The 27,892-nt window shown below is 41.9% G+C and overlaps 1 protein-coding gene across 3 annotated transcripts in view; it reads left to right on the plus strand.

Moving 5' to 3' along the window:
- Positions 1-27,892, plus strand: part of cadm4 (cell adhesion molecule 4) — a 216,223-nt gene that overhangs the window by 168,927 nt on the left and 19,404 nt on the right. For all 3 annotated transcript variants that reach the window (XM_050047545.1, XM_050047544.1, XM_050047546.1), the window contains exons 3-5: positions 13,170-13,457; positions 18,033-18,194; positions 19,982-20,072. In XM_050047545.1, the coding sequence (XP_049903502.1) occupies positions 13,170-13,457; positions 18,033-18,194; positions 19,982-20,072 (541 nt within the window). The remainder of the gene's footprint in view (positions 1-13,169; positions 13,458-18,032; positions 18,195-19,981; positions 20,073-27,892) is intronic.

Genomic DNA, 27,892 nt, shown 5'->3' on the forward strand with positions numbered 1-27,892 from the left:
TCCTCTCAGCCCTAACAGTGTGACTGCTTTAACTGTTTTAAAAGCATAGTTCAAAGCTCTCTGCATAATCCACTTTTAACCCCTGTGATGAGATCAGAACTTATTACATCTCCTCATTAGAGCATGGCCTTGGCAATCACATGTTTTTTTTAAAGGCAGCTTTATGGCAAATTATCATTGTAACCAATATTATAATGAAGGCAGATTTCATTGAGGGCCTCGGGGTAGGCAAACACTGCTTGTTTTTTCCTAACTAATTAAAGGCGAAAGCTGCCACCTTAGCCTGATTTTATTCTAGTGCTGCTAGGAAACCTTTGAGCATAAGAACAATGTTCAAGGATATTAAACACAGCCTTTGAAATACGTGTGGGCAGCTTAATTGGAGCAAAATTTTGTATTATGTTTTTAGTGTAGCAATAGTTTATGTCCTATGTAATCTATGTAATAAACTTCTTAAGACGGTAGTTCGGGCTTAAGGCTGTCTGAAACTGTGTGGCAAGAGGGTGAATTTGGATATATTCAAAAAGTTTAGGATGCTCACGTTTGAAAATTTGGTAACTTTTATAAAATAAAATAGCTTATAGCCACACAATAGTACATGAAAAAAATCAGATTCCTCTGCTGCCTCATATTGCTTCAAGTAGCCTTACCACACGTGAATAAAAGCAAGGACTCTCTAATGCAGCTGTCAATCCTATACATTTCAATTTCATATACTTTATTAATCCCTGAGGGCAAATTCAGTTTTTTCACTCTGTTGTCATGTACACACAGGCCCGAAATACACACACATGCACAAACAGGACCTATACATGCATTATATGGAGAGATGTCAAGTGAGACTGCCCCTGGAGAGGCGCCCCGAGCAGTTGGGGGTTTGGTGCCTTGCTCAGGGGCACCTCTGCAGTGCCCAGGAGGTGAACTGGCACCTCTCCAGCTACCAGTCCATGCTCCATATTTGGTTTGGATGGGGACTTGAAACAGTGACCCTCCAGTTATGGACTGAGCTACTGCCGCCCCGGTCACTGCTCATAAATTGCAGTCAAATTGTCAAACTAGGCAGCACTGATCAAATCTAAATAGAGATTATGTAACTGCATTACCTATTTCTCACCTCAGATGTTTTCATAAACACATCTTAGTGTACTGTTTAGCTGTAGAATGAGAATGTTTGCACTGGCCGGTGGGCAGTGCTTGATGTGTCGCTTGACTATTTCCATCATGGCAACCGAGTCACAAAGGTTCTCATTCTACAGCTAACCAGTACAATGAAATAGGTTCCTGAAAACATTTGACATGATTGACAGCTTGGTTGTTTTCTTTCAGCCGTAATAGATTCTAGTGAATGCCATAGAGGCAATAGGATGAGGAGGACATACATGATTTTCAGACTATCTGTGTCATGTAATACTTGGATGTAGTGACACTTTTAAGCAAATATGGATGGCCACAGACACCATAACAGGAGATATGATGAACTCACTGTCTTTGGTTTAGTTTTACTCACTGTTTGATGATCCAGGACGCTATGGACTGATTGTCTTGACTGTCGCTTTCAAAGAAAAAAATAATGAAAACAAAATTCCCCAAATAAAGAGGCCTTTAGAAAAACAAAGTTCAAATCAATGGGGTATTAAGCGACTTCAGCAAACAATAAAAACTAAGATTGGCCAAACACATGGCGGTTAAAGACTGTACCCCCGTGGTGTCTTCCAGGTTCTACACTCACTTCAGCACACCTGCCTTTAATAAAAGGTTCCCAAGATGCCAGGTCAGGTGACACATTTGTGTGACCTAAAAATAATAGGAAACTAGGACTTGCTAGAAATGGCTCCAACAATGACTAAAAGTATTTTCACGAAAGGTACCAACTGTAGCATTAAAAGACAACATCAGCCCAACAACTCAATCAAAGCTTTGGTTTTAAGTAATTCATACATTGTGCCAAATCAGTAATACCACTAATTGGCTGTGAATGTTATATTGTATGCAAAAAAAAAATATGCATAAAAACAAAGCACATGCTGGATTTAGTGGGAATTATTTCATGTTAACACCACTGACTTATGCAAATAGGCATAAACTTGGCAAACACTAACAAAATCCTATCACCTAAATCTTTGATAAGTACACTGAGGCTATGAGGAACAGCACAAATCTGCACACACGCAGGATTTTGAGCTCACATTGTATTGTATGCTAATAATGCCATTCTCTTGCAAGGTTTTTCCCGTTTTACATCAAAACACAGCTGAAGTGATTCTGCATAGACAGGCTCAAACAGGTTGGCACAGAAGTCAACCTGATTCCCCAAATCCTGTTGAAAGAGCAGCTGCTCACCTGTGATCCGAGGAGCTTGACATTGTTCAAACTCTTCAACAGTGTCTTTTCTGTCTTCATCCCAAGATCTGATCCTCTCAGTTCACTGAATGGTCAGTGCTGACACGCTGCTCCAAAAATAGTTTTGATTAGTAACAATCCCGGAAAGGATTGTTCTGCTGTTGTAATTGCGTGACAGGTGCTAATTTCCCAGCATGATTTAGACTCTTAGAGAGTCTGTTTGCTGAGCTAACTTCACTCAAGCTGCTCGGGCTGAATGTTGCTGAGTTCCAGAGCCGCTTATAATATACTGTTGCACATAATTATTTTAATCTCAATCTGCTACTGTTGCTCAGGCCATATTTTTGAACGGTTATTCAAGAATTCAGTGTAATTGGATTTAATTGATTTGCACTGACGACAGCATCAGACAGCCAAAATTTTAGTTCCAAATATAATGGTGTTTGTATTTGTCTCATGGCTTTGAGCTTGTGATAAATAAAGAACGCCTCAGCTGTAAGGACCATGCAAGTGCCAGTCTCACTCAGCCTTAAAGAAGTATTTCACTGCTGGAAAGAAAACTGTCTCTTCATAAAACTGGGCTGTCTATGCAGTGGAAAGATGCAAATACTTTTTGAAAAATGGTGCTACATGACCAGAGGAAAACAGAGAGCTTGGCTGTTTTGACACAGGAAGCAATATGGCAGCTGGCAAGTAAATAGGCAACGCAGTGACAGAATCTTGGCACATATTTGATCAGCACCAGTATTTAGCTCATTACTCTAAAAATGTAACATATTAATTGTTACTCTTATTAAAAGTAATAATATTACTCATTACTCCCTGCCAACAGTAATTCCTTACACTACTTGTACATCATTTTTCTGTTACACCCCATAAAATTGGTAATTGTGCATCTCCCCAAAATTCAGATGTGTGCCTTTGCGTGAATGTCAGAGTAAACGCTGGTAAGTGTAGCTAAAGCTAGATAGCTTCTAATTACCTGGGGGCTTTCTGTTGCCTGTGACCAGTATTTTCCCAAGGCTCTGCCATGGAGCAACATTTCATCCACAACATATCCAGCCACAAGCTACATTACTTCTTTGGAGCTACAGCTGTCCACGATTAAAATCCAGTTTTGGTTGCTAAGCCATTGCTGTGTTGCAGGGCCACAGCCGACCACCGCAGCCAAGGAGGCTCACCTTTGGTTTTGGTGGGATGTATTTCCTGGAGCTTCACTTTGTTGTGCTGTTGGACGTAGTAGCTGAAGTGTTTCAAATCTGAGGTTTGGGGTTTGTTTTTTGCAGTGGAAAGAGTTTTAGTACGACTACCTGAAGCAGCAGTGTTCTTGTCTTCTTTCCACCCAACAAAATCAAATTAATGGGAATATTTCAAGCCACTAAAGTGTTTCCAACTAGCTTGCTGCTTTGTGACGTGTTTGCGCAGTGCAAATTACTAAAATGAGTCTGCTAAGGTGTTGTCAAGTCAGGAGTGATGTAATAAAAGTATCGTGTAACGAGCTGTTTGGTTTTAGAGTTACTGTAATATTATTACTGAAATTTTATTAGTAATTAGTTTCAATACTTGTTATTGAAAAAAGCAATATTATTACTGTACTGTTACTGCCCAACACTGATCAACACTGCTTACTTTTATTGCGTAAAATGTGTATAATGCATCATCTCAGTTGTTTCAGCCTCCATTTTTACAACACAAGAAACACTTCCTGTTCAAAAACTCTCCTATTACAGCCAAACAGTGCACTAAAATATGTCCCAAAAGACATTTTAAGAGAGAAATATGCAATACTGTAACAGAAACTTGGTTGATATTTGATCAGAACTGCCTAGTTTTGCAGTTTTATCAGACTTTGGTTTGCCTTTGAGAGAAAGAGAGAGGAGTGGGTCTCTCTCTAGATCAGCATCTTTACTCTTTGTGTCCACGGTGGCAGGCGTACGGTAATGTGGAAGCACAATCTGTAGTTCAAGCAACAGCCCTACAGCCAGCGAAACTCAAAAGGTGTCATCCAGCAGATTTGAGCTGAGAGATGAGCAGGGAGATCTGGGCGTTGGTAAGATGGAGGGTAGCTTACCATAGCTCATTTACACACACTACTCACATTGTGATGGTGCAAAGCTGGTTGAATATCGTATTAACATGGCTGCATGTTCATTATCTTTCCAGCATATAAAATGGAAAATTAAATTCAAGTGCAAGTACTGTGATGTAGTCGTAGGTAGACATGCTCAGTGATAGCAGTGTGGTTAAAGGAAATGACTTGTGGAAGTTTCAAAAAGATGAACAGATGACAGATCCAGAGGGGGGAATATTTTTACTTGACTATCCTATATGAAAATAGACCATGCTCAGACTGTCTAAGCACTGCTCCAGCATACTTGAACCTGTGTTTTTAACAACAGAAAATTCATCCAAGGTCTTGCAACTCAAGGGCTTGTATATATATATATATATATATATAGAGAGAGAGAGAGAGAGATGTCACATATGTGACATATGACGTGATATTTTTGTACATGAAAATTTCCATTCCACACATTTTCCCATTTCTTATCATTACAACTTCCAGCACTTGTAATTACATTTATTCGACAATCAGACTCCCACTCTCCCCTCGGGAACAGTCTCCGTCAAAGCGGTAGTCACTGAAGATTTTCTGCTCAGTACGCCGAGATCAGACTAAAAATACCAAAGACAAAAGAGGTGCTACCGCTGTTCACTGGTACGGCATTCAAATACTTTTGTTCTACACACCTTTTCTTCACTTGTTAGTCTCCTCGATCACGGAGCAGCCTTAATTGGGTAGTTGAGGTCGCTGCTTTTGGAAACCTTACTTTCAACTCTCCCCCCAATTCTATTAGATCAGCACTGCTGGTAAGTTCCATTAAGTATTTAAACAGAGCCGCCCCGTATGCTCTCCCACGAGACACGGACTTGCACCCTTCGGAAAGCGCGACAAAGCCTAATCAGAGCGAGGAGGAAGACGGGCTGCGAAAGCTAGAATGAAAGAGAAAATGAGAGAGAATGAAGAAAAGAGTGGGGGAGAATGAGAGGATGGGTGGAGGGTTAGGAACGACACAGCAACAGAGAGAATAAGGAAAAGCAGCAGCGGGCTACGCAGAATGAGAGACAGCACTGGGAAATGATCCAAAGGTTAGGCAAGGTATAAAGTATAGATGGCTTCCCGTAACTAATTTGGCTCCCGTAAGCACTGAAAAGCCTCGTTGGGGGACATTTTCTGGGAGCGTAAATTACATCTCACTCTGGCTCTCTCTACCTCCACGTTTGCTCCATCACTCGCTGTAGGGCTCTTCCATTTCTGCCTATTGCCCATCTGGCGCCCAGATATCAGGCTAACAAACTGAGGCCTTTTCTGTGCCGAGCCATTCCACTCTAACTGCCCAAATTGAGGTGCTGCTGTAAGTGCTGTGAATTAGGCTGCCTGTTTTGCAAGTGAGCAACCAGCCAGGGGTGTGTTTTATGAGATTGTGGGGACTGATAGCTATAATAGAGCGGTGGAACTAACCAAATGGACCCTTTCTCCTCAGTGGTCCATATCTCTCTTTCTCCCCCTATTGCCAACTCTCCTCAGCATGCAAATGAGATAGGACAATAAAGGTGAACTTGGACTTGAACAGAAGTCTGACATTTAGTTGCCATTTAGTGCAGCGAGGGAAAAAAAGATTTACCTATCTGTGGGGAATAGCTCTCTGACAATGCTCTCGCCGTCATCCGGTGGAGGGGAAATTTTGGGGGCGGGGTGGAGAGATTAGTGTGGTGTACTTCCAGGAGGAGTGGACTGACTCCATCGCTCCAGGCCGCTCTTTCAGTCCCCTGTGGATTTCTGTCTCTATCTATACAATTTTTTTCCCCGCCTGCCGCATTATGTGGCTATATTAGACTATTTCTCTCATTCTTTCTTCCTCCTCCACTCTCGCTGGCACACACGCGAACACGCAAAGCCAATATCTATACTGTAGTGTCTGTGTTGTGATGAATTATGCTGCGAGATGGCTGGTTGTTACATCAGGGAAGTGTGTGCTGTTCCCTGCGTGAACCAAAGCAAACACAAAGGAGCGAGGAGAGGTACCGAATAGAATAGAGGCGGGGAGTGAGGGAGAGGTTTCACAGTCAAGTCGATGCAAAGTGAGTCTCCAATGAGAATCTATGGACATCGAGCCACTGTCACCCACAGCCTGTTATTAGCGTTATTTGTTATCAGCATTTTTCTCGCCATTGATTTCACTGTTTCTTTGAGTAACAAAAGAAAAATTGTTGGATGTTCAACTTTTCTCATCCTCTCTGTGCTTTCTTTTCTTTTTCCTTTGTGCATTATGGGGTTAGCAAGTGCAGCTCATTGGGCTGAGGTCCATGTTTGGCTGTAGACTTTAGAAAGCTGATGTGTTTTTACTCTTTGTTTCCAATCTTTGGTTAATTTTCATAGTCTAGATTGCAGTGTTTACGCTATGTACAATTGTAGCATTTAGCCTGTCTCACACTGACTCAAAGAGCAGCACTGCTCAGTTTAATCGCTTTCCTAAAATAATTTTTGCTTGTGCAATGAGCTTTATTTGCATAGCGGTTTTCAAAAGAGTTACCAAGTGCTTCACAGCGAGTAAAACAATAATGATTAAAACCTAATAAGATCAACAATAAAAATGCCAGACACTAATTAGAAATGGGCTTACAGAGGAATAAAGCAAAGCACTTACAAAGAGAATGAATGAATACATTCTAGTTTAGGATAGTCCAATCAGTGCTCGGGAAAATGAACAACATGCTCCCTCAAAGCTGGAAATGAGAGAACCAAGACATCTGTTATGTTGTATCAATGCGCAGCCTGGAGCTGCTCCATCGAGACTGACTTTGCAAACTCTCTCTGAACTTTTTATATCAAACTGAGCTTTAGATTTAGCAGCACTATCAATTCTAGAAAATCGTCCGGGGTGCTGTCACAGCCACTATTTCTCCAGTGTTTTGCAGTTTTTCCTCTGCAGTGCTGTCCACCGGAGTGACATCACAAATTAGAGGGTGGTGAAAACTCGCCTCCCGTTCCAGACTGTGGGAGATAGAAACGACTGTTTGCTAATGCAGAGCAAACTATCTTGAGGCTTAGCAATGACTGATTCCAAAGCTGAAAATGTCATACCACTCAATTAAAGCAGCCCTTGCTTCTCTTGTACATGATGTACTTGCCAATTACCCCTTGCAGAAAAGGTAAATGCACCATAGTTTCAAAGATAAACAGAAAATGTTAAATATGCTGTAAATATAGACATTAATTAACATGAATGCATGCTGTTAGTGATGCAAAGTGCCTGCAACCAGGCCCGGCTAGTGTCACTCAACTGCAGAGCAGCATGTTCAGCCCTGCAACTCTGGACCTGTAGTTTTAATCTAACCTGCACCCTTATCAGCAAGAGAAGTGCAAGCAATTGCAGCAGCTGTCACTTTCTTGGCCTGTGAACTGGCAACATCAGCGTACATCCACAGGTGATGTGAATTCTCTCCACTTGCTAAAAACTGATATGACTCCCCAGTAGGTGGTGCATGTTTGCACTATCCTCTAGACCTCTTGAGGACAGTGCAAACCTCTACACCAGACCTCTGCTGATCCCTGGTGTTGTAGTCATTGACAGCTGATTTCTGGTTAGAAAACAACCAAGCCAGTTAGTATGGTGCAGGTAACACGCCAAAAAAGGACCACTGACCTGCTGCAAGAGCCTATGTCTTTGTCAAAGCCAACAACCGATTTCGTCACAAGACAGCAGTCTTAAAGGACTTTATCTCTTTCTTATCACTATCAGAGGCAAGCTACCTACTCTCTGAGCAAACCTGTTAATTTGCCGACCCAGCTAGTTCACATGCCATGCTCAGCTACTGCTGGATCTGTTACTGACTTGGCCTGCAAGTAACAGATACTATGATAATCGATTAATCTGTCAATTATTACTTTAATTAATAAATTATTAACCCCATAATAATAATTAAAAAAAAGCTTAATTGGCATTTTATTCAACGAACAAAAGTTTTTTCTTGTCACCTTCTACAATCCTGTTTAAACAACTTGCAAATAAGAAAATCAAATATATGTTACTTTAAAAGTAAGTAGGCCACTGTAATTAAAAAAAGTGGGATTTGATAAATGGACAGTAAAGATGCAGCCATGCACCAAGAATTAAAAGGAATTGTCACAAATGTTTAATTGCTTAAGTTTCTGTTGTAGAAATAAAGGATTTACTTTAAACTGTCGCCAACAAACAGCATGAAATAATTTATTGTTATACACCACTGTCTCTGCAACCTGTGTTCTTTCTCTTCTTTTATTTGTTTACACACAAATGAATGTCAGAGTAATCATGTATCAAGATTTGTCCTTAAGTCCGCGGATCACACTGTTTTGTAAGCCCTCTTCATGGTCCAGTACTGGATGAATGCTAATTGGTGTGACCAGTTTTTCCTCCACATTAAGACCAATGAGAGTTTATTGATTACCAGAGGAGGCCCTGCCTTTCTGCTCCTTGTGTGATCAAGGGGGACCCAGTGGCAGCAGTGCAGCAGCACAAGTATTTGGGCAGTGTCTTTGATGACAAGTTGTATTTTGATGTGACCACTGTCTGCAAGAAAGCAAACTAATGCCTGCTCTTTTTAAGAAAGCTGAGGAGTTTCAATGTAGATAGGACAATCATGAAATCATGAGTCTGTTCTTTCGTTTGACAGTGTTTGTTGGTTTGGTAATCTGAGCCTTGGAAAAATTGGTCAAGTTGTACTGTGAGATCACTGGTGTTACTTTAAATAACCTACAGTGTCTGTATGAAGAGAGGGTCACCTCTAAAGCTCAGACTCTCAACATCCTCTCCATGTTGAGTTTTCCATCAGGGCGGATGTTTTGCCTCCCTAAATGCAGCACTAAGCGTTACAGATTGTCCTTTGCCCCGTCTGCTATCGCTTATCTTAACCAGCAGTGACCACTCATTTTCCATGATTTCCCCTGACAGTGTGTGGTACTGGATACTCTGTGTTATGTACTGTACTGTCTGTTTTGTTGTACTCATGACTATGTCAAATTGCCCCCTCGGGGACATTTAAGTTGTAACTCACTAAATTTTAGCTCACTAAATTAGCCATCAGTGGCAATTATGTCCATATTGATGGACAAACAAGCCAGAAGCCAAGCATTAGCTTCAAAATAGCTTTGTCAAGAGTTAGCTTTAAAGCAGCTACATCCATCCATCATAACATGGAGAGAAAACAGACGGAAAGTATCTGTCAGTTAGGTTTGTTTTTAAATTAACCTGTTTTTTTTTGTGCATCAAAGTGCCACTGAAGTTAAGGTTTTTGGCTCAGAATATGAGAAAAGGATAACAGCCTTTTTACCATACCACAGTATTTACACTGAATCATTCAGTATAACATTTGCCAACCTTTGTTATCTCTGCGATTACAGATAAATTAATGATGCTAAGCTCCAGAAGTTAACGTTAGCTTAACTAGAGCCCTTTGGACAACAGCTAACAATGATGTACGATCACCAAAGTACAAAAACTAGAACAAAATAGGCTAATGAACTCCTAGCAAACAAGGTGACATGATAAACAGCGCAGCTAGGAGCTAACGTTAGGCTAACTTTAGCTAACGTTAGCTAGAGATGTTATAGAGACTTTATATTAGACTTTATCAGGGCTGCCAAGTTTCAGAAAATGACAAGAGTGAGACTTTAGTGTCATGATGCGTTCGGAAAAAATTTGGCCTTTTTTAACATCAATTTGGCCTGTTTTAACGTCGATTTATACCTGAAGACTGATGTCCTCACCTCCATGCCAGCTTTTTATATGCCTTGTGATATCTGCCTTTCCTTGATGGGCACAGCTGTTCTCGTGTCTGCATATAGAGCACCAAAAGTAGGAGGTGGTTGTGCCTACAGTGATGAAGGGCCATTCTGCTGTCCACTCCCTTTAAAAAGTGCACCTGTAGATGGCTGCTCCACTCTTGGCCTTCTGCTTCTTCCCTGTGTCTACTCTCATCTCCACTGTTTTCTCTGCTGGCTCTTCTGTCTCATCCTCTGTCTCTGTGTTCTCAATTTGTATCTCTTCTACATCTTCGTCCTCACTGTCCTCAATCTCTTCTGATCTCTCTTGATCTTCTGTCTCTTCTGTGCCCTCTGCACTCTCACTTTCAGGGGGTGCATAAGGGGGGGCTGTCGCTGGCACTGCCCAGAATGACAGCAGATCTCTCTGCTGTCTCTTCCTCTTACCTAGCATCTTTCAAAAGATAGCTACATGTTACTGTTTGATTGAATACTGTTTTACAGTGGTTCTCAAAGTGGATTCCAGGGACTCTGTGGGTTCCTTTAGGGGGGTCTAAATTGACCCTTACAAGGTCTGTAACTCTGACAGTGTACAAATGGAACCGTACACTGTCAGAGTTAAGGATAGACCTTGAAATTTAGAATTTTGAGAAACACTGCTTTAGGGGGGTCTAAATTGATATTTACAAGTCTGTAACTCACACACACACACACACACACACACACACACACATTGAGACTAACGTTAGAGTCTCTTTTTTTCAAGTGTGAACTGGCCAAGAGAAGAGTCAAATAAATGTTACACAGCTCTGCAACAAATACAGGACAATGATAGACTTATAGCAGCCTTAAAACAGTACATATTAACTAGGAAACTCAAGGAGAAACAGCAAATCAACAGTGAACAAAATTGGGTAGTTACCTACCGTCCGTCTTCTAGCAGGAGAACGTCGAGTGGGTTTTAAATGTCGGCGCTGTTTTGTGTGAAAGATAGTTAGAGACGCCAAGACCTGCCTTACGTTGCTTCTGATTAGTTTATATTGCGTGGTGCCTTCCGTGGTTGGTTAGATTTAGGCACAAAGGGCTGATGGATTGGTCTTGGATTGGTTATCTCGGTCAGTCAATCAGAGTTACTCGAACTACGGCAAGCCGCGAGGACCAAAGTTTATTATCATAAAAAAATAAATATAGAGTATTGAATGGTGAAATATAAGCGTGAGAAATGTCAAGTGTGGCGTGTGGTGTGAGAATGGGTCAAATTGCGTGACTGTCACACTCAAAGCGTGACGCTTGGCAGCTCTGCTTTATATTTATTTCCAACAAAGTGACAATATGTTGCCTCAAACATGATGTTGACTTACCTTAGAACAGATGTAGACATCATTGTTAATCTTATTCACGTTGAGTTGATGTTGTGGTCTAACGTTACCACACAACTTTATCCAAAGGAGACACTTTTCTCGGTTGAGATGTGGTTTAGGAACGGGTAAAAAATACACTTCGTCGCCCAGCCTCTCAGGATACCTTGTGTCGGAGTTGCATGTACCCCATGCACACCGTTTGGCCATTTTTAAACTTCACATCTCAGAAAAAGCTCATAAAACCGAACAAAACTGGCTTTCTGTAGTGCATTTCAATGGACGTCCAGGCAGAGAATGTCCGACTGTATAGAGTGCCGAAGTAACGCCCCTTCCGGTAGAGCTCATGGGACCTTAGATTGGAAAAAATATGAATGGCAGTGAATGGGGAGAGCAATATTATCTTTTGTTCCCGTTTGATTTGCGACATGAAATCTAAATATGTTGATAATGAATTTAAAACATACATTTTAAGGTCAAGAAAGTCATACTTTGTGGTAAAACTGTTGAGATAGCCTATAAGCTTTTTAATTAAAAAGACTCAAGAGTACACAGGAGGCGGTCGCGTATGTGACGTCACAGCTTTCGCTCGCTTCCTGCAGCTTGGCCTCCCCGCTGAAATTCCACTGTTTTATGATTAATCGATTTATGATTGAAGATGTCTGTGTGTTTTGTGCCAGGTTGCAGTTACTCCAAGCTGCTGGAAGTGAGCGAAAGCTATGACGTCACATACGCGAGCGCCTCCTGTGTAGTCTTTGTAATTACGTTTTTTCAAAAGCTTATATCTCAACAGTTTTACCACAAAGTATGACTTTCTTGACCTTAAAATTTATGTTTTAAATTCATTAACGACATGTTTGGATTTCATGTCACAACTCAAACAGGTGTGCCTTGGACACAAAAAGTTTGAAAACCACTGATCTACAAGGTCTCGCTCTTGCAGTGTCTTAAAGCACTGAAGCTTTTAAAAATATCTAAACCACTGCCATGGGTTTATCATACCTTCATTATCCATATGTAATTACTTTCTACAGCAGCTTACATACACATCAGACCAAAGATGCATTTCCAGTCTGATTATCTAGCTCTGTTTGCTCTGTAAGTGACCAGAGAACTCCCCTTTGTAAAGAACCTGCAGCCTGCTAAAAGGGAATAAGTGAATTTCTGTGTGAGGTACAAACCCACTTCTTGAGGGGCTTCTCATCTGAAAACAAATTAAAAAATGAAGCAGGAAAAAGCCCGTTGGTAAAATGTGTTGAAGCAACTTCTTTAATATGACACTCAGCAGCAATTCTTAAAGCTCTGCCTGTCCCTGAAGCTTTCCAAAAAATGAATCAATTACACTGACCCAGGGTGAAATATATATATTCTGTTTTTGCCATTACTCTTTTTTTACATGAATACAGTGTTTAGCATTTATTTTAATTTGATCTCACTTCACAGACAGATTGTGATGTTTCTCCAAGTGACTGATGTACTCACCTTCCCTCTCCTTGTCTTCCTGTCTCTTACCCCCCACCTCCTCTCCCATCACACCTCCCTGCTTTCCCTCCCACCTCATCTTCCTCTCCCCACTCCCCAACTCCATCCCATGCCGTTTCACTTCCGCCCTCCACTTCCACCTCCACCGCACTTCCACTCTCTCCATCATCTTTATCCACCTCCAGCCCTGAAGGACGACCGTTTCCAGATGGTGCTCTTCACGCCACGGCTGGTGCGCATCACGCTGACCAACGTCAGTGTTTCGGATGAGGGTGGCTACTTCTGCCAGCTCTACACGGATGCCACGCACCACCAGGTGGCGACGCTTTCTGTTTTGGTGCCCCCGGAGACGCCCACGGTGGAGGTGAAGCAAGAGGCCGTGGAGGGCGGTGAGGTGGAGCTCACCTGTATGTCACCTCGCAGCAAGCCAGCTGCCACCCTGCGCTGGATCCGTAATGGCCGAGAGATACCAGGTACCTGGACGTGGCTGACAATGGACTAATGGACGGTTTGATGATTATGAGAGATAAATGAGAGAGCTAATGGGGGAATTTAGGGCAGGTGAAGTGAAATGGGTGGATAATATCCCAAATTGAGTGGATGAAAGAAGAATGGATGGGTGATTGATGGAATGACAGAGGGAATGGCAGATGGATCAGTTGATGGGAGCAGGTGAAGATGGATGGATGGATAAATGGGTGGAGAAAATTAAGGTTTGGGCTGTGGGGCTGTCAAAATCTCTATTCTCCTCCTGTTTCCATGATTTTGATCAAGTGTTTTTTGCAATATTTATAGGCGATGATCTAGTTTCAAATGATCAAACACGCTCCTCGAGATGTGAACTTTTCTGTCTCCATTCCTTCGAGGACGAGTCAAAAGTTCATAGAAGAAACATACATCTACGTGTATGTGTGTTGATCTGTGTGTTGAGGAGACGGATGTCAACAGCAAGTATTAGAGACATTTCAATGCTCTTCTGTCTTTTTAATGCGTCCACTAGTCAAAGTCTCTCCCGATCAAAACAGATTCACATCTCCCCCCCTCTCTGAATATTTCTGTCTCTGCGCTCATGCTTGAAAATTCTATTTCAAATGTGTTTTATTTGTACATAATCTGACAAGTAAACCAATACTTGAAAGCACAGATGCTACAGACACTCCAGATTTTCCCCTTTTCTCACCCTACCTCTCTCACACACTTACAAAGAAACACTTTTTAATTCACCATCATCTCACTCTCCCTACTTCTTTGCCTCTGATAAATCTATGAGCCATCCATCAGCCTGTTACCTTGATCTATCCTCCTCTAACTCTCTGTCTTCCTTGGCTTCTCTCAGTTAAAGGGGCACTTCACTCAATAATACATCTGAGACCGATCTTTTCCTTGCCTTCAGTCTATTTAACCCCCGAGAAGTCGCTTATTTTCGCGCCCCGCTGTTAAATCAGCATTTGTGTATAATGCGCCGTTCTGATGTGAATTCCTCAAAAACCTTGAACACTTGACTGAGCACGAACGAGACCAAACTTGGAGACTAATTTATGCAAAGCGTCTATCGCTCAGGCTCATGGCTATTATTTTTTATTCAATTAATCTCAGATTCTAATAAATACAGACAACATTGTTTAAAAGTACAAATCGCTGTCAAGTGCGCTGCATTATTCATACTCTCCACCCTCAAATAACTCACACGGACCAGATGAAATAGCGTGAGATAATCTGGTGTCAACAGTTTTTGGGACACGCATTGAGCAATGTTTTGCCCTTTCAAACTTCATGTCAGCCGTCGTCTCTTTTACTTTCTATTTTTGTCTGACACTCAACGTCTCTTTCATCCAGTCTCTTCCCTTTTTCTCTGTCGGAACTCGCCTGTCACCATCATTCTGTCTCTCCCCTCTCTGTCCTTCCCCTCTGCTCCTTCCCTTTCTTTTCATCTAATCTCCCTTTCTCTTTTTTGCCTCAGATTTCACTTGTGACAAAGACGTGACGCTCCTCAGCTTGGTTATTGGTTGCAAAGGGCTTTAATAGTCAAAAGACAGAGAGGGGGCCGCACTTTTGTCTCTATCGCCTCATCTTTTTTTTTTACTAACGCTCCTCACCTCCTATGTTCTTGTTTCCCCTTTTCTTCTCTTGTTTCCCCTCTCCCCTTCATTCCTCTTTTTTCCTTACTTCTCCTTGGGTGCTTTTCTTTATTCTAGCTTCTCTCACTCACGTCTCGTCTTCATGTCTTAGTTCCTCCCAGCGAGGATGTGAGAGAGATTCAAGAAAGAGACACGTAGGATACAGACTAATCGCTCTAAGCTTCTACAGAAGCCTCCTCGCTCCTCAAGGTGCATTTAAGGGATTGGAAGATCCTCCATGATGGCAAAGGGGGGGGTCGGATCCATATGGCAACCCCAGATTTGAGAAAACTCACACAAGATTTCATGTTCTGTGTTTCAAGTAATCATTTGAACCCAAACCATTATCTTTACCCAGGGGCGCCATTGTGAGGGGGGAGTAGGACTGATTAAGTGGGCCCCAGTGAGAGGGGGAACCTGGGAAAGTCTGGAAGAAGAAGTTTGGTAATTAATAGTAATTACTGCCATATCTAAATTAAAATTGGCTGACTAACCTGGTTTAAACACTGAACGTTGTATAAAAAATAGTGGAAGCTCTCTGAGTTCCCTTTCACCCTTTACAGGTGCAAAATGTTTCGTTGCCATTGAGCAGTGGGGTACAGTTCAGTTCGGTACGCTTTTTGTTAAGTTTCCACTGTGAAAAGTTGTGGATGGTACCAATGGAACCGTTCCATATCGTCCCCATTTTTGGTCCCCCCTCTATTGGGGTGCCTAGCACACAGATCTGGTACTAAAAGGTGGAGCTGTGAACACTGCAGTCCATTGATTGGTCAATAGCGGATGGTCACTCTGCTCAGGGCTGAGTTGTGGCTGGTTTTGAGGCTCATGTAACCACTGTTCATACTGTGGAGAGTTTTACATAAATTGTAAACTGTAACTATAAAATGAAAGGATGTTTTGCTGCCTCTTACAGCAGCTGGAGTCTGAGAAAAAATAACTTCATTCACTGGGCTGAATGCCGACAACTTTTGAGGTGGAACTGTTACTTATTATGTTACCCAATGCAGGAGCTGACGACGTGAGTCCATCAGCTCACCTTAAATTTCACTGTGACAACTTTGACGATTTCATTAGTTGTTTATTGTCTCTAACAATATATATTAATTTCAACCAGATTATGTGAACTGCATATATCCCAATCCTCACTCGGAGAAAAAAAAAAAGGGTTGTGGAGCGTCGTTTCTGTGGGCTACGGCAACGTTAACCCCCTGAGCTTGCCTGAGAAGGACTAGATGCACAAACCCGCTATTTTTATAACCCATCGAGAGAGACTGTCATCGCAGCCTGTTTTATTTTGTTCTGTGAGTGACAACAACCCCATCCACATTAAAGAGTAGTTTGCGGTGGGAATGTTAAGCGGACCTAGGGTCTAGGTACCATGTCTGAAGGGTTACTTCTGGTTCCAAAGGTACCATACCGAAAGTGTTTGGTGGAAACGGGGCTAATATTCACAGTCTCCAAGAAAGGGATGCTAAAAAGCGAAGAAAGAAAGGCAAACTGACTTTAGAAAAAAAAATGTGCATGAGAGACATGGCCCACAATATCAGGGGTGGGGGATGGGGGGACCTCAGAGACTAGTTTTCATAGGGCCCAGAATTTGGTGCTAAACTCCTGTCTTTCCTGAACCCTAGCCAAGTACTTTTTGTGCCTGAACCTAACCGGACCTAACCGTAGTGTTGTCATGCCATAAATCAGCAAGACAAAAATATTTTGTAGCAGGAATTCCTGAGAATTTTGCAAATCTTGGGTCACCATCTAGTCATGAACAGCAGTGGGGGAATGATTTCCAGGTCATGGAAGGAGAAAGGACGCCAGGAAGAATAAGTTAGCATAATGAAAATCTCCCCCTTCTGTTTCCTCTCATCTCCTCACCCCTCCCTTCTCGTTTGGCCCTGAGGTAAATGAACTGTGACACTAAAGGTTAGAGGCAGATCCCAACAGATATGGGAAAGCACTCTTTAATTAAGACACTATCTTACCCACCGCTGCCTTATTCCTGCTCATCTGCACCCACCGCTGTCCTCTCTCACGCTTCGATTGGGCCTGCTCTCATTTTCTCGCCGGCAATAATTGAAAACTCAGCGCGATATAAGTAATATTGTTGTATTCTGCCTCAACAAGCACAAACTCCCAAGACGTGACCATGTCACCCCGCTGTTCATCCTCTCTCCTTATGTCTCTCCTCCTCCTCTCTTCTCGCATCTTTCTTCCACTCTGCATCTGGCTTGGCACCCTTATCGTCCTCTTTCATGTCTGGACTTGTCTCGCTGCAGCTCTCTTCGTCCCCCCCTCCTCCCCCCATCAATCATGTCCATTTTGCTCCCCTCTCTGTCTATGAGTCTCTCGTTCGCCTGTCTTTTAACCATGGTCCTTTGACATCGCCTCTCTCTCTGTGTCTGGCTCAGTTAAAATCTCAATTCGGTTATGCATATTCTCTCTTTTATCCCTCCCTCTCCCCCACGCACGCACGCACGCACGCTCACACACACACACACACACACACACACACACACACACACACAAAATATTCAGTTGATTTGCCATCTGCAAACAAACAGTTCTGCTGCTCATAATTGCCATGAAATATAGATGCAAATTGCTTTCTCTACTCTCTCTCTTATTCTGTCCTCCACCACTCATACTCCCCTCCACAGGTATCTGGTGCTGCCTTAAAAAAAACTCATTCATAAGTTACTAACTTCTTCTATCTTTCTGTCTGCTCACTTCTTCCATCCACCTCTGTGGTCTCCTCTAAAAGTCTCTTCTTCTCCCTCCCATCCTTCTCCCTGTCTCTCTACCTCTCCCACCAAAGGTGTGATGTCTCAGCGGGGACAAAGGAAGAACAGGCAGGTTTTGGCTGCTAGCTTGTATTTTGGCCATCCCACCTGTCTTCTTTCCCTCCATCATCTCATCCCTTCTTTGTCTCTCCAGGTGTGGTATCCCAGCAGGACAACGGGAAGACGTTCAGCGTGTCCAGCACCATCCGGATCCCGGTAGAAAGGAAAGACAATGGGGCGGCGCTGAGCTGTGAGGCGTTCCACGCAGCACTCAGCGGGCAGAAGAGGATTCGACACTACCGTCTGGATGTGTATTGTGAGTGTGTTTATGTGTGTGTGTGTGTGTGCGTCCTTTATATCGTGCTTTCTATTCGTCTTGGAAACAAATGAAGTAACATAATGTTCATTGCCAAATATTTCAAAAACATAGATTATTCCATCTGTATTGCTGTCACTTAAGTTGCTACTTCAGTACTATTCATTATAGTGTTTTACTTTAATGACAGCAATAATTTTGTCAGGGCTGCAGCCTCATTCTTCAAATGGTGGATATCTCATTTTAAAGTGAAGCTCATTTATACACAGTCCAGGATTTTAACGCAGTGATAAGCTGCCCTGTATGAGACCTGCTCTCATTAAAACCTAATACATACAAATCCTGTCATGCAGAGAGCCGGCAAATAGGCCTGTGGCCAGGTTAGGGTCCTGGCCTGTGGTTTAAGAAGCTAACCAACATCAACTGAGAAAACCTGGGTCACATTAGTATGGGCAATGTTTCCGGCACAGTTCTGGGATTGATTGATTTTGCTGGCTTATTTACACAAGTTGTGAAATCTCTGCACATATGTCCATTTGAGGCAGGCAAAAGCAAACAGTGGAAAATATTGAGAGATTTAAATTTATAATTGGCTTAAGTCTAATATTCACTCAGGGCAACAAGTTCAGATAGAACCCTATTTTATATTTTAAGATGAATTCTCAATATTCTCACAAATCTGTGCACGGTTCAGTGGGATTAATCTTGAAAATGTCAGACAGCTATAATCTATATCCTTGGAAGAGTCTGAAAATCATCATTTAATGTATTAATGTGAAATGTTAATCCATTTTGTTTGCTTCTAATCCCATCAAACATGTCAAGTTTGCTTCTGCTACTTAAATTTGGACATTTCTGTCTTTTGTTTTTGATGGGAGACAAACAAACTGTCAATGTCTTACAATTTTAGTGATGATTAATATTAAATAATGATATTTATGTGTTTTATTGCGTCTGCAAATCCTTTTTTTTAAATACAGACAACACAGGAACACATCAACTGAGCGGCAACAGATTTCCAGTCATTAGTTGATATATAAACTATTACAATTAAGCTCTTTTTCTCCTCAAGACAGCCAATATCCAATTACTCTATTTGTTCTCGCCTCATATTAGTATTCCTGTCAGTTCAATATGATTCTTATCTACAATATATCAATCATTTTGGATGATCAAACATTCCACAGTCACACACAAACATTTGCCGTTGGTGATAGTATTCATATTCAGCACTCTTCTGCATCGGTCTTTGGGTACAATTAATTTGCCACATGTACACTAATGTTTGCTGATAGATCACAATGATTAATATTCAACAGTTTTGTCAATCTGCGAGCTGGTTGTTCCTCCAGCCCGAGAACTGATAATAATGACCAACTGTCAGCGTGGATTTGGCTTCCCATCGCTCTCTTACAGAAGTAAGTGCGGTACAACAGCTGCTGGAGCGGTGGGCTGCTTATGATAACAGGTGTCTCAACCGTAGAGTTGTCGGCTGGTTGCCTTGGAAACAGATGTTAAAGACCCTTTCTCCCGCCACTTTCTCACGTTTCCCCTTGTTCCTCCTTTTTGTTCCCTCACTCTGTCTCTCTCTCTCTCTCTCTCTCTTTCTCTCTCTCTCTCTCTCTCTCTCTCATTCCTGATTTTTTTCCTCAGTCCTCTCTGATTGTCGCTCCGTTTTGATCCCTTTGATCAACTTTGTTCTGTATTGTGCCTTTCTTGTTTTCTCCCTCACATGCATACTCATTTATCTCCCCCACCTCCCCTTCTCTCTGTCTTTCTCCCCACAGTTGCACCAACAGTGAGAATTGTTCCTCCCTCCGGCATTTTGCGGGAAGGCGACTCGCTCAGCCTCACCTGCTCCGTCACTGGGAACCCTCTGTAAGTCTGTGTGTGTGTTTGTTTGTGTTGCTGTGACTTGCCTTCAGTAAATGCTGTCTGTTAGCCTTTGGTGATATCTATTTTTTCACATCGTCATACCTTCCTGATATTTTAACTGGGTATATGGTAACCTATACAATGGTATATGCGTGTATGCGGCACAACCTAATCCTCGCCCACCCCAACCTCCCACATGACTGCCAAGTTTGCTACATTACACAAGCTCGCTTCACTTTTTCAGTCTAATAAAAAAAAAAAATGTACAAAATGTCAAGAAAGATGATATTCTTACACCTATTTTCCTTATTTTCCAGCGCTTAACTTGCTTTCTTGTTAACTCATTGCAAACACACTGCATTCAAACTTGACAGAAACAAAATAAAACTCAGCAAAACTGTTGTAGTTTGTCGTTAGATGTGAAAATAAAAAAAAATTATTTTCATTTTATTTTTATTTAATTTTCATTTTTATTTTCATTATCATTTACATTTTTATTTTCGTTTTTATTTTCATATTTATTTTCGTTTTTATTTCTATTTATATTCTTTAATTCTTATTTTTATTTATTTATTTTTGTAGTCCTGTCAAGTTACCCTAGGCCCTGCGAAAAGCAGCTCAGCCTTGCTTCCAATTTTTCTTCGTGGCCACTTGCAGTATTGCAGTGAAAAAAATCCCCTGCAACCCAAAAAACATTTTTCCCATAGACCACCATTATAAAAGAGATATCTCTAAAACTGTTGACAGGACAACTCAAACTACAAACAAGGTCGAGACACTTTTTTTATTATGAATTTTTGATTTATAGAGGTTTTCTGTCAAACTTTCCTTGAGCGGAGAAAAACAATTCAAAGATCTGCAACGTCATCACGATGTTAAGTCCATGAGCCGAGAAGGAATTCACAGGCAGGGCCAGTGGGAGAAATACTATTGCACATATTCAGTGGGCCGCATCCCACACAGGTAAACCTGGAGTCTAGAAACTTCTTTTGCACGTGCACCACACTAGCAACTCTTTGGAATGAATGGGCGCCATCTTGAGGTCTATCAATATGTTATGCCCACCAGTTGCAGTTGCCATGTTTGCCAGCAGCTTCCTGTTACACCGGTAGAGACTGACCTCTCGTGACACGTGATGTGCACTACATACAATATATCCTAAATACAGCATTTCTGGTGAGTTTAATAGAAAAATGAGTGCCTGTATTTTGGACTGTGTTGAAAATCATAGCGCCTGGATTTCTAAATACTCTGGTATACCGTAATATCGTGATACTGCCCAAGCCTACTATCTATGCCCCCCTTTTACACGTAACATAATGACAATGGTTTACCTTGTTCCCACAGAATCTGATTATTATGGAGGATATTATGGTGGCTCAGGAGGTAGAGTAGTCGTCTACCGATTGGAAGGTCGGAGGTTCGATCCCTGGCCCTTGCAGTCTAAATGTCCAAGGGTCCTTGCCTTGGGCACCGCAAACTGCAAATGGCTGTGCCATTGGTGTGTGATGTTGGTGAAGATTCTCAGTCATCCAGGTCATGGTAATCTAAAGTGCTATATCGTAGGCAGCTAGACTTGCTTGAGTCTCTTGAAGACGTTTCATCTCTCATCTAAGAGGCTTCTTCAGTTCTGAACTGAAGAAGCCTCGGCCTTGGACTAAAGCAAGTCCAGTTGCCCATGATATAGCGATATAGCACTTAAAATCATTGGTGTGTGAGTGCGTATGAAGGACGGTCTGCCTAGCAGGTGGCACTTCATGTGGTAGCCTCGGTCACCAGTGTATGAATGTATTGTGAATGGTGCTTGCGTTGTAGAGCCCTTTGAGTGTTCGCTAAAACTTGAATTGCACTGTATAATGCGTTCCATTTACTGGACTTTTGGAATCACAGCCTGTTTTTCTGAAAAAGTACATAAAAGAATATTTGAGGTCATGGTTTAAGGAGCAATGACAGCTTTTTGGAGTTTGAAAAAGAATTTGAAGCATTCAGCCTCACCTTCAACAGGAGATGAATCCGGCACATTAACCAGCTGGCACAAAATGCTGCCTGTGAAGCTCTATTGCGTCGTCATAGCAGTGTGTTTATGTGTTTTCTCTCAATCCATAATGAATTCCTGACAAAATAATCGGAAAATATAAAAGGTTTGTCTCAACAAAGCATTTGTGAAAAGCTGCAACGAGTCCTGACAAATCGGCTTAAGGATACACAGAAAGCGTTTGATTGGCGGCGACATGCGGGAGGTTGCCAAGTTCAACGTCAACCCTTACAAACACTACATTTTCATACAAAATGATAATACGAGACAGCAAGTATTCAGGTTAGGCTTTATTTTTTTTTTTTTTTGAGCTGCTATGAGAATGACATTTAGGTTGTAATATCACCAAACAGCTGGTAGCTGCAGGTGGCAACAACACAGACAGGTACAAGCCTACAGGGCTCGACTTTCACTCTGGCAATCTGTTTGTAGGGTCAAATTTTTGTTGGCTTCAGTTCAGTTCAGTACACACATTTACCCAGAGCACCTTTTTTAAGCATACGTGTAGAATAAGCTTGAATTCAGCAACCTAGAATGATTGCAAAAGCTGATTAAGAGCCAATGCGACAATGGATAACATAAAGAAATTACATATGGTACAGAGCAGGGCGGTGCGTATAGTGCTATGTTGTGAATACAGGACAATTGTTGTTGCAGTGCATAACTGTCTAAATTGTTGTTGTCTTTTTATTAAAAACAGATTACTCTATTCAGTCATTCAGTTCAGATAGACATGGCTACCAAACATGCTGTAGAAGGACAATTTACATTTCCAAAAGTGCAGACAAAAGCAATCAAAGGAGTTGTCAGGTACCGAGCTGTATCTGAATGGAATTTACTCCCTTGACAAATCTCACATGATAACAGTAAAACTTGATTTAAAATTTAATTAAAAATGCATCATTTTACTAGAGAAGTCGAAAAGATGTGGACTAAGTTTTGAATGAAATAGACTACAGAGGTGAATTTGATTAATTTATGTGTCTTGTGACTGTGGATCGGTAACACTGAAGTGAGTGAAACAGGTTATTATTGTTGTTGTTTTGTTAGTGTATTTTGATTATTGTGCTCAATTCTGGACTGAGATCGGCAGTATTATGATTTGCAAAGTGTCAGAGATACTGGATTTCATATATTTTGATTATTGTACTGATTACTAGAGTGAAGCGGGCAGTAATGTGTGTTGCAACATGTAGTATAGGGGACATTATGTGACTTAATTTAAGCTGATAATAGAATTGTCAGCAGCTTGTTTGTGTGTGTTCTAGTCTTGTCCTGTTTATGTTGTAATGCTGTATGTTTTAAGCTATGTGTCACAATGTGCTATGATGTTCAGCCTTGTCCTGTGTACTCTGTAAGTTGTAACGGTTGCATTGTTGCTTTAGCCCCGTTTCCACCGAGCAGTATGGTCTGATGCAGTTCAATACTCTTTTTTTCGGTTTTCACTGTGAAAAGTTGTGGATGGTACCAATGGAACCGTTCCGTACCGTCCCCATTTTTTGATTACTCCTCTGTTGGGGTACCTAGCACACAGATCTGGTACTAAAAGGTGGAGCTGTGAACACTGCAGTCCGTTGATTGGTTAATAGCAGAAGGTCACTCTGCTCAGGGCTGAGTTGTGGCTGGTTTTGAGGCTCATGTAACCTCTGTTCATACCGTGGAGATTTATCAGTAAACTGTAACTGTAAAATGAAAGGATGTTTTTGCTTCTCACAGCAGCTGTAGGCATTAGTCAATAGCGGACGGTAACTCTACTCATGCTGAGTTGTGATGTAACCACTATTCATTCTGTGGAGTTTTACATATATTAATAAACTGTAACTATAAAATGAAGGATTTTTTGCTGCCTCTTACAGCAGCTGTAGGCCGAGAACAAAACTCAATTCACTGGGTCGACTGCCGGCAACTTTTAAGGTTGAACATTTACTTACAATGTTACTCATTGTATAGGTTGATGACTCCTGTGATAACTTTGACCCTTACTTTTTAGTTTGCATTGTCTCTCTTGGTTGACATACACGTTTAATAATGAGTGGATCCTCGTTTACAGCATTTAAAAATATATTTTAATTTCGACTGGATTATGTGAACTGTGTCATTCCTGTGGGCTACGGCAACACTAAACCCCTGAGCTTGCCTTAGAAGGACTAAATGCACAAATCTCACTGCAGCCTGTTTTAATTTGTTCTGAAAATGTCAGCATGCAGCCTCATTCTGTGGACGATAAACAAGGTGCAGACTGATGAAGGAGGAAATACAATGAGTGCTGGACGGAACAGTGAGTGACAACAGCCCCACCCACATTTAAGAGTACTTTTTGTGGTGAAAATGCTAAGGTCTAGGTACCATGATCTGAAGGGATACTTTTGGTTCCAAAGATACTATACCGGAATGGGACTCATGTTTAGTCTGTTATGAACCCAGGGAAGAATAGCTGTAGCACTGCGGTAGCTAATGAGGATCCTGTTAAACTAAACTAAATAGGTCTTCATTACTGTGACCACAGACTGGAGAGAGTAATTTAGCAGTTTAACTGATTAGATTTATAAGTGTGTGGTGATGTGTCTTTGGGTTTTCTTAGGGCAATTTTCATTAACAGTGAAAACATAAGAAAAAATAGAAGAGTTTTTAGAGTCTAAAACATGCTGTAATCTCCGAGGCTGAAAAATGAAGCCAACATGAAAGTGCCAAAAACTGCAGTTCATCGAATGGCCACTTGAGGCTGGCTCCAAAAGTGAGTCAATCCCCATAGAGCCCCATGTTAAGGTGCCCAACTTCATGTTTTAAGCCTGGTACAAAAATGCTTCAGGTCCTTGTAACTAATTTCCCATTTTACAACAACTGTGCGAAGGATAATTTTATGTAACTCGCTTGTTTAAATGTGTCCAAATATGGCCACCTCGGGTCACCTCTGGCTCCTGTGATGCAAGATGGTGACAGCCAAAATGCCACACTCAAGCTTCAGAACGGGAGTCCACAAACCAATGTGTGACTTCACGGTGGCTACATCCATTATTTTACACAGTCTACCGACTAAACACACTGATGAAAGATACCACTGTTTGTTGGTACCAAAATGTTGTTTGCCTGAAGTTTGATTTATGAGCTAAGGAGATAAATCAGAGATATAATCAGTGACTATCACACAAACAGCTTTACTTTATGATACTCTGTTTATTTTCCAAGTAATAACTTTCCACTTTGCACTAAAAGAATCTTTCCCTCCTTAATAGCTGCTTTGGAAACGTCCTTGAGTAACCTCTACCTGCTCCAGTGGAGCTTTTTACTGGCCGCAGCAGAAAACAGTGGTTTTCCTGGACGACTACCAAATGTGTGAGAGTAAAGCAGGGCATCACTGTAAGAAGAACATGTGCGCTTTATCAGCCCTCAGTGCAGGTTCCAAAAAAATGGATGAGAGCTTCTAACCCCTAAGTAGCTTAAAATAGCCAGCTGCATACAAGAGATCTCACCCCTTCTCTCTTGATTATGTGTTGTTGAAATGAACACTAAGTTGACCTCTTTCTATATAATTACTATCCCACATAATTCCAGGGGCCTTTTCTTGGGAACTTCAAGTAATTACCAAGTACTACTAATCTCCAGCAACTTCAATATATTCCCTATAATTACAGCAAGATATCTTGGTGCTTTCTAGGAACCGTCCTTAGAAATGAACTTCAAATCAACTCCTTTCAAGGAAATTATTAGGAAATAGACTATCAAAATTAAGCGCGACCACATGCTGGCCTCCACAGATGATGCAGACCCCCTATGGGCCATTCAATCCCAAGTGCAGCATCCCTTGAACTCTAATTGAAGTCAAACCAGGCGTGTCTAATATATCACATGTAAATTTACGGTATTTCCAAACCAATTTAGGATACAGCATAAGATGCACTCTGCGTCTAAGTTTTATCACATTCAGGAAAGTTGTATCTGTGCCATCACCTGACATTTAAAGTTTGACAGACAGATAAAAACCACCTGATCCATATTTTATTGCATGAAGGACAGAAAGGAAGAGAGCTTAAGGAGACGGCGGAGAGATTTCCAGAAGGGTGTGAAAATGGACATATCATAAACTTGTATGTGACTCTGTGTGTGATGATAGAGCTTCTCAACCCAATCAGCAGTCAACACTTTTAAGAGCCAGATTTGAAACAAAGCCCTTTTCTAGTGTGTTCACAGCCCTTTGTGCACTTTCCAGAAGGGTATTGGGTCCTAAGCTCTTAAACCCTCCCCATAGATGGTCCGTCTGTCTGTGGGCATCAAGTCCACTAAAGCTCCCCAGTAAGGCTTCATGCAGCCAAAGTGTGTGCATGTGTGTGTTTTTGTGTGTGTGTGATGACTTAAGTGAAATCCCACAGTGAGGACTGGCTGAGAAGCGTATTGGCTATAGCCCCACTAAAGCTTTGTAACGGCTGGTTGGGGACTCTGCGTGTGTGTTTGTGTGGTGAATGCACGCGTATGTGACAGTGAGAGATGGGACAGCAGGCCACTCTGGACTCTGACCCTCATCTCACGCTGGACTGCACACACACACACGCACATTAAAGTCCCCTTGTCGCCCTCCTGCTAGCTCCCTGGGCCTGTTAACTGCCTGTTAAGTATTAATGACCAATTATATGCCACTTCCTTTTGGTGGAGGGGTACACTCATTGTTTGTCTGTTATTAGGAGGAGCGATGGAGACGATGTCTTGTCATTTTGCCTAATTGCCTGCTTATTCGTGTGTTCGCATTTGAAGGAATTAGTGTGTGTGTGGGAGTGCGAGAACGCATCTGTGTGTGTGTTAGAGAGAGAGACACAAGGGGAGATTTTGTTAGTGTGTGTAGGATGAGTGAGGGAGTGTGTGTGTGTGACTAAGCAAGAAAGAGGTTTAATTAGACGTCCTGAGGGATTAGAACCCAGATGAGTCAGGATTGTAATCTGGCCAGGGTGGCATGAGCCATGACACTCAGCCAGACACACACATATATCCGCGCACACACATACACACACAGGGTTGTTCGCCAGGATGTCTCTGTAATCCTCGCACCTCCTGTCTGCTCTGCCTTCCCGTCTTTCATGACCAATTCATTTTGTCTGCCTGCTCCTTCCCTTCATCTCCCGGCACACCGTCTCTTCTCCTCTCTCTCCTCTACCTGTAGTGACACTTCTCCTGCCCGCCTTTTTTTTTTCTTCTTCTCCACTCTGCACATCTGACACTCTATTTCTCTCTCATCTGCCCTCCTCTCCCTCCTGCCAACCCTTTCACACCATCGCCGCCCTCTGACCATCCGTCTCTTCATAATTTGTCAGGATGCAGCCCTCTGCTGCCATTGGCTCCTTCAAACCCCTTTTATGCTTTCTTCTCATGTCATCTTCCCCCTGTGGGCTTTACTCTCCTTCTTCACCTCTCTTTTTATAGTATCCCCCGGTACCTTTGCTTCAATCCCTTGTCTCTTTTCACTTCCTCGTTTTTAACATCCTTTAGCACCTCAGGTTTTACTAAATGTGTTTAAGACTGGGAGTCTACTCGTGGCATTAGTTAGAGAGGCACTTATTATGACATATGTGGGCTTCACGGGACTTCCTATAAACTTGGTATTTCACCCAGGGGCCTTGCCTTATGTCCTGCATTGCAAAGCATGTTGTGTGCCTTATGTGCTGTCTCATCAGCTGGCATTGGGTCATCTTTGCAATTTTGGATAGCAAAACCATAACCTGAAACATTGTTTATTAACCTAGTCTTTGCCTTAACCCAAAGGATAAATCTAGAGGAGACATCATGCCTAATTAAAACTTTT

Source organism: Epinephelus moara, chromosome 6 (genome assembly GCF_006386435.1).
Source record: "Epinephelus moara isolate mb chromosome 6, YSFRI_EMoa_1.0, whole genome shotgun sequence".
Lineage (NCBI taxonomy): Eukaryota > Metazoa > Chordata > Actinopteri > Perciformes > Serranidae > Epinephelus > Epinephelus moara.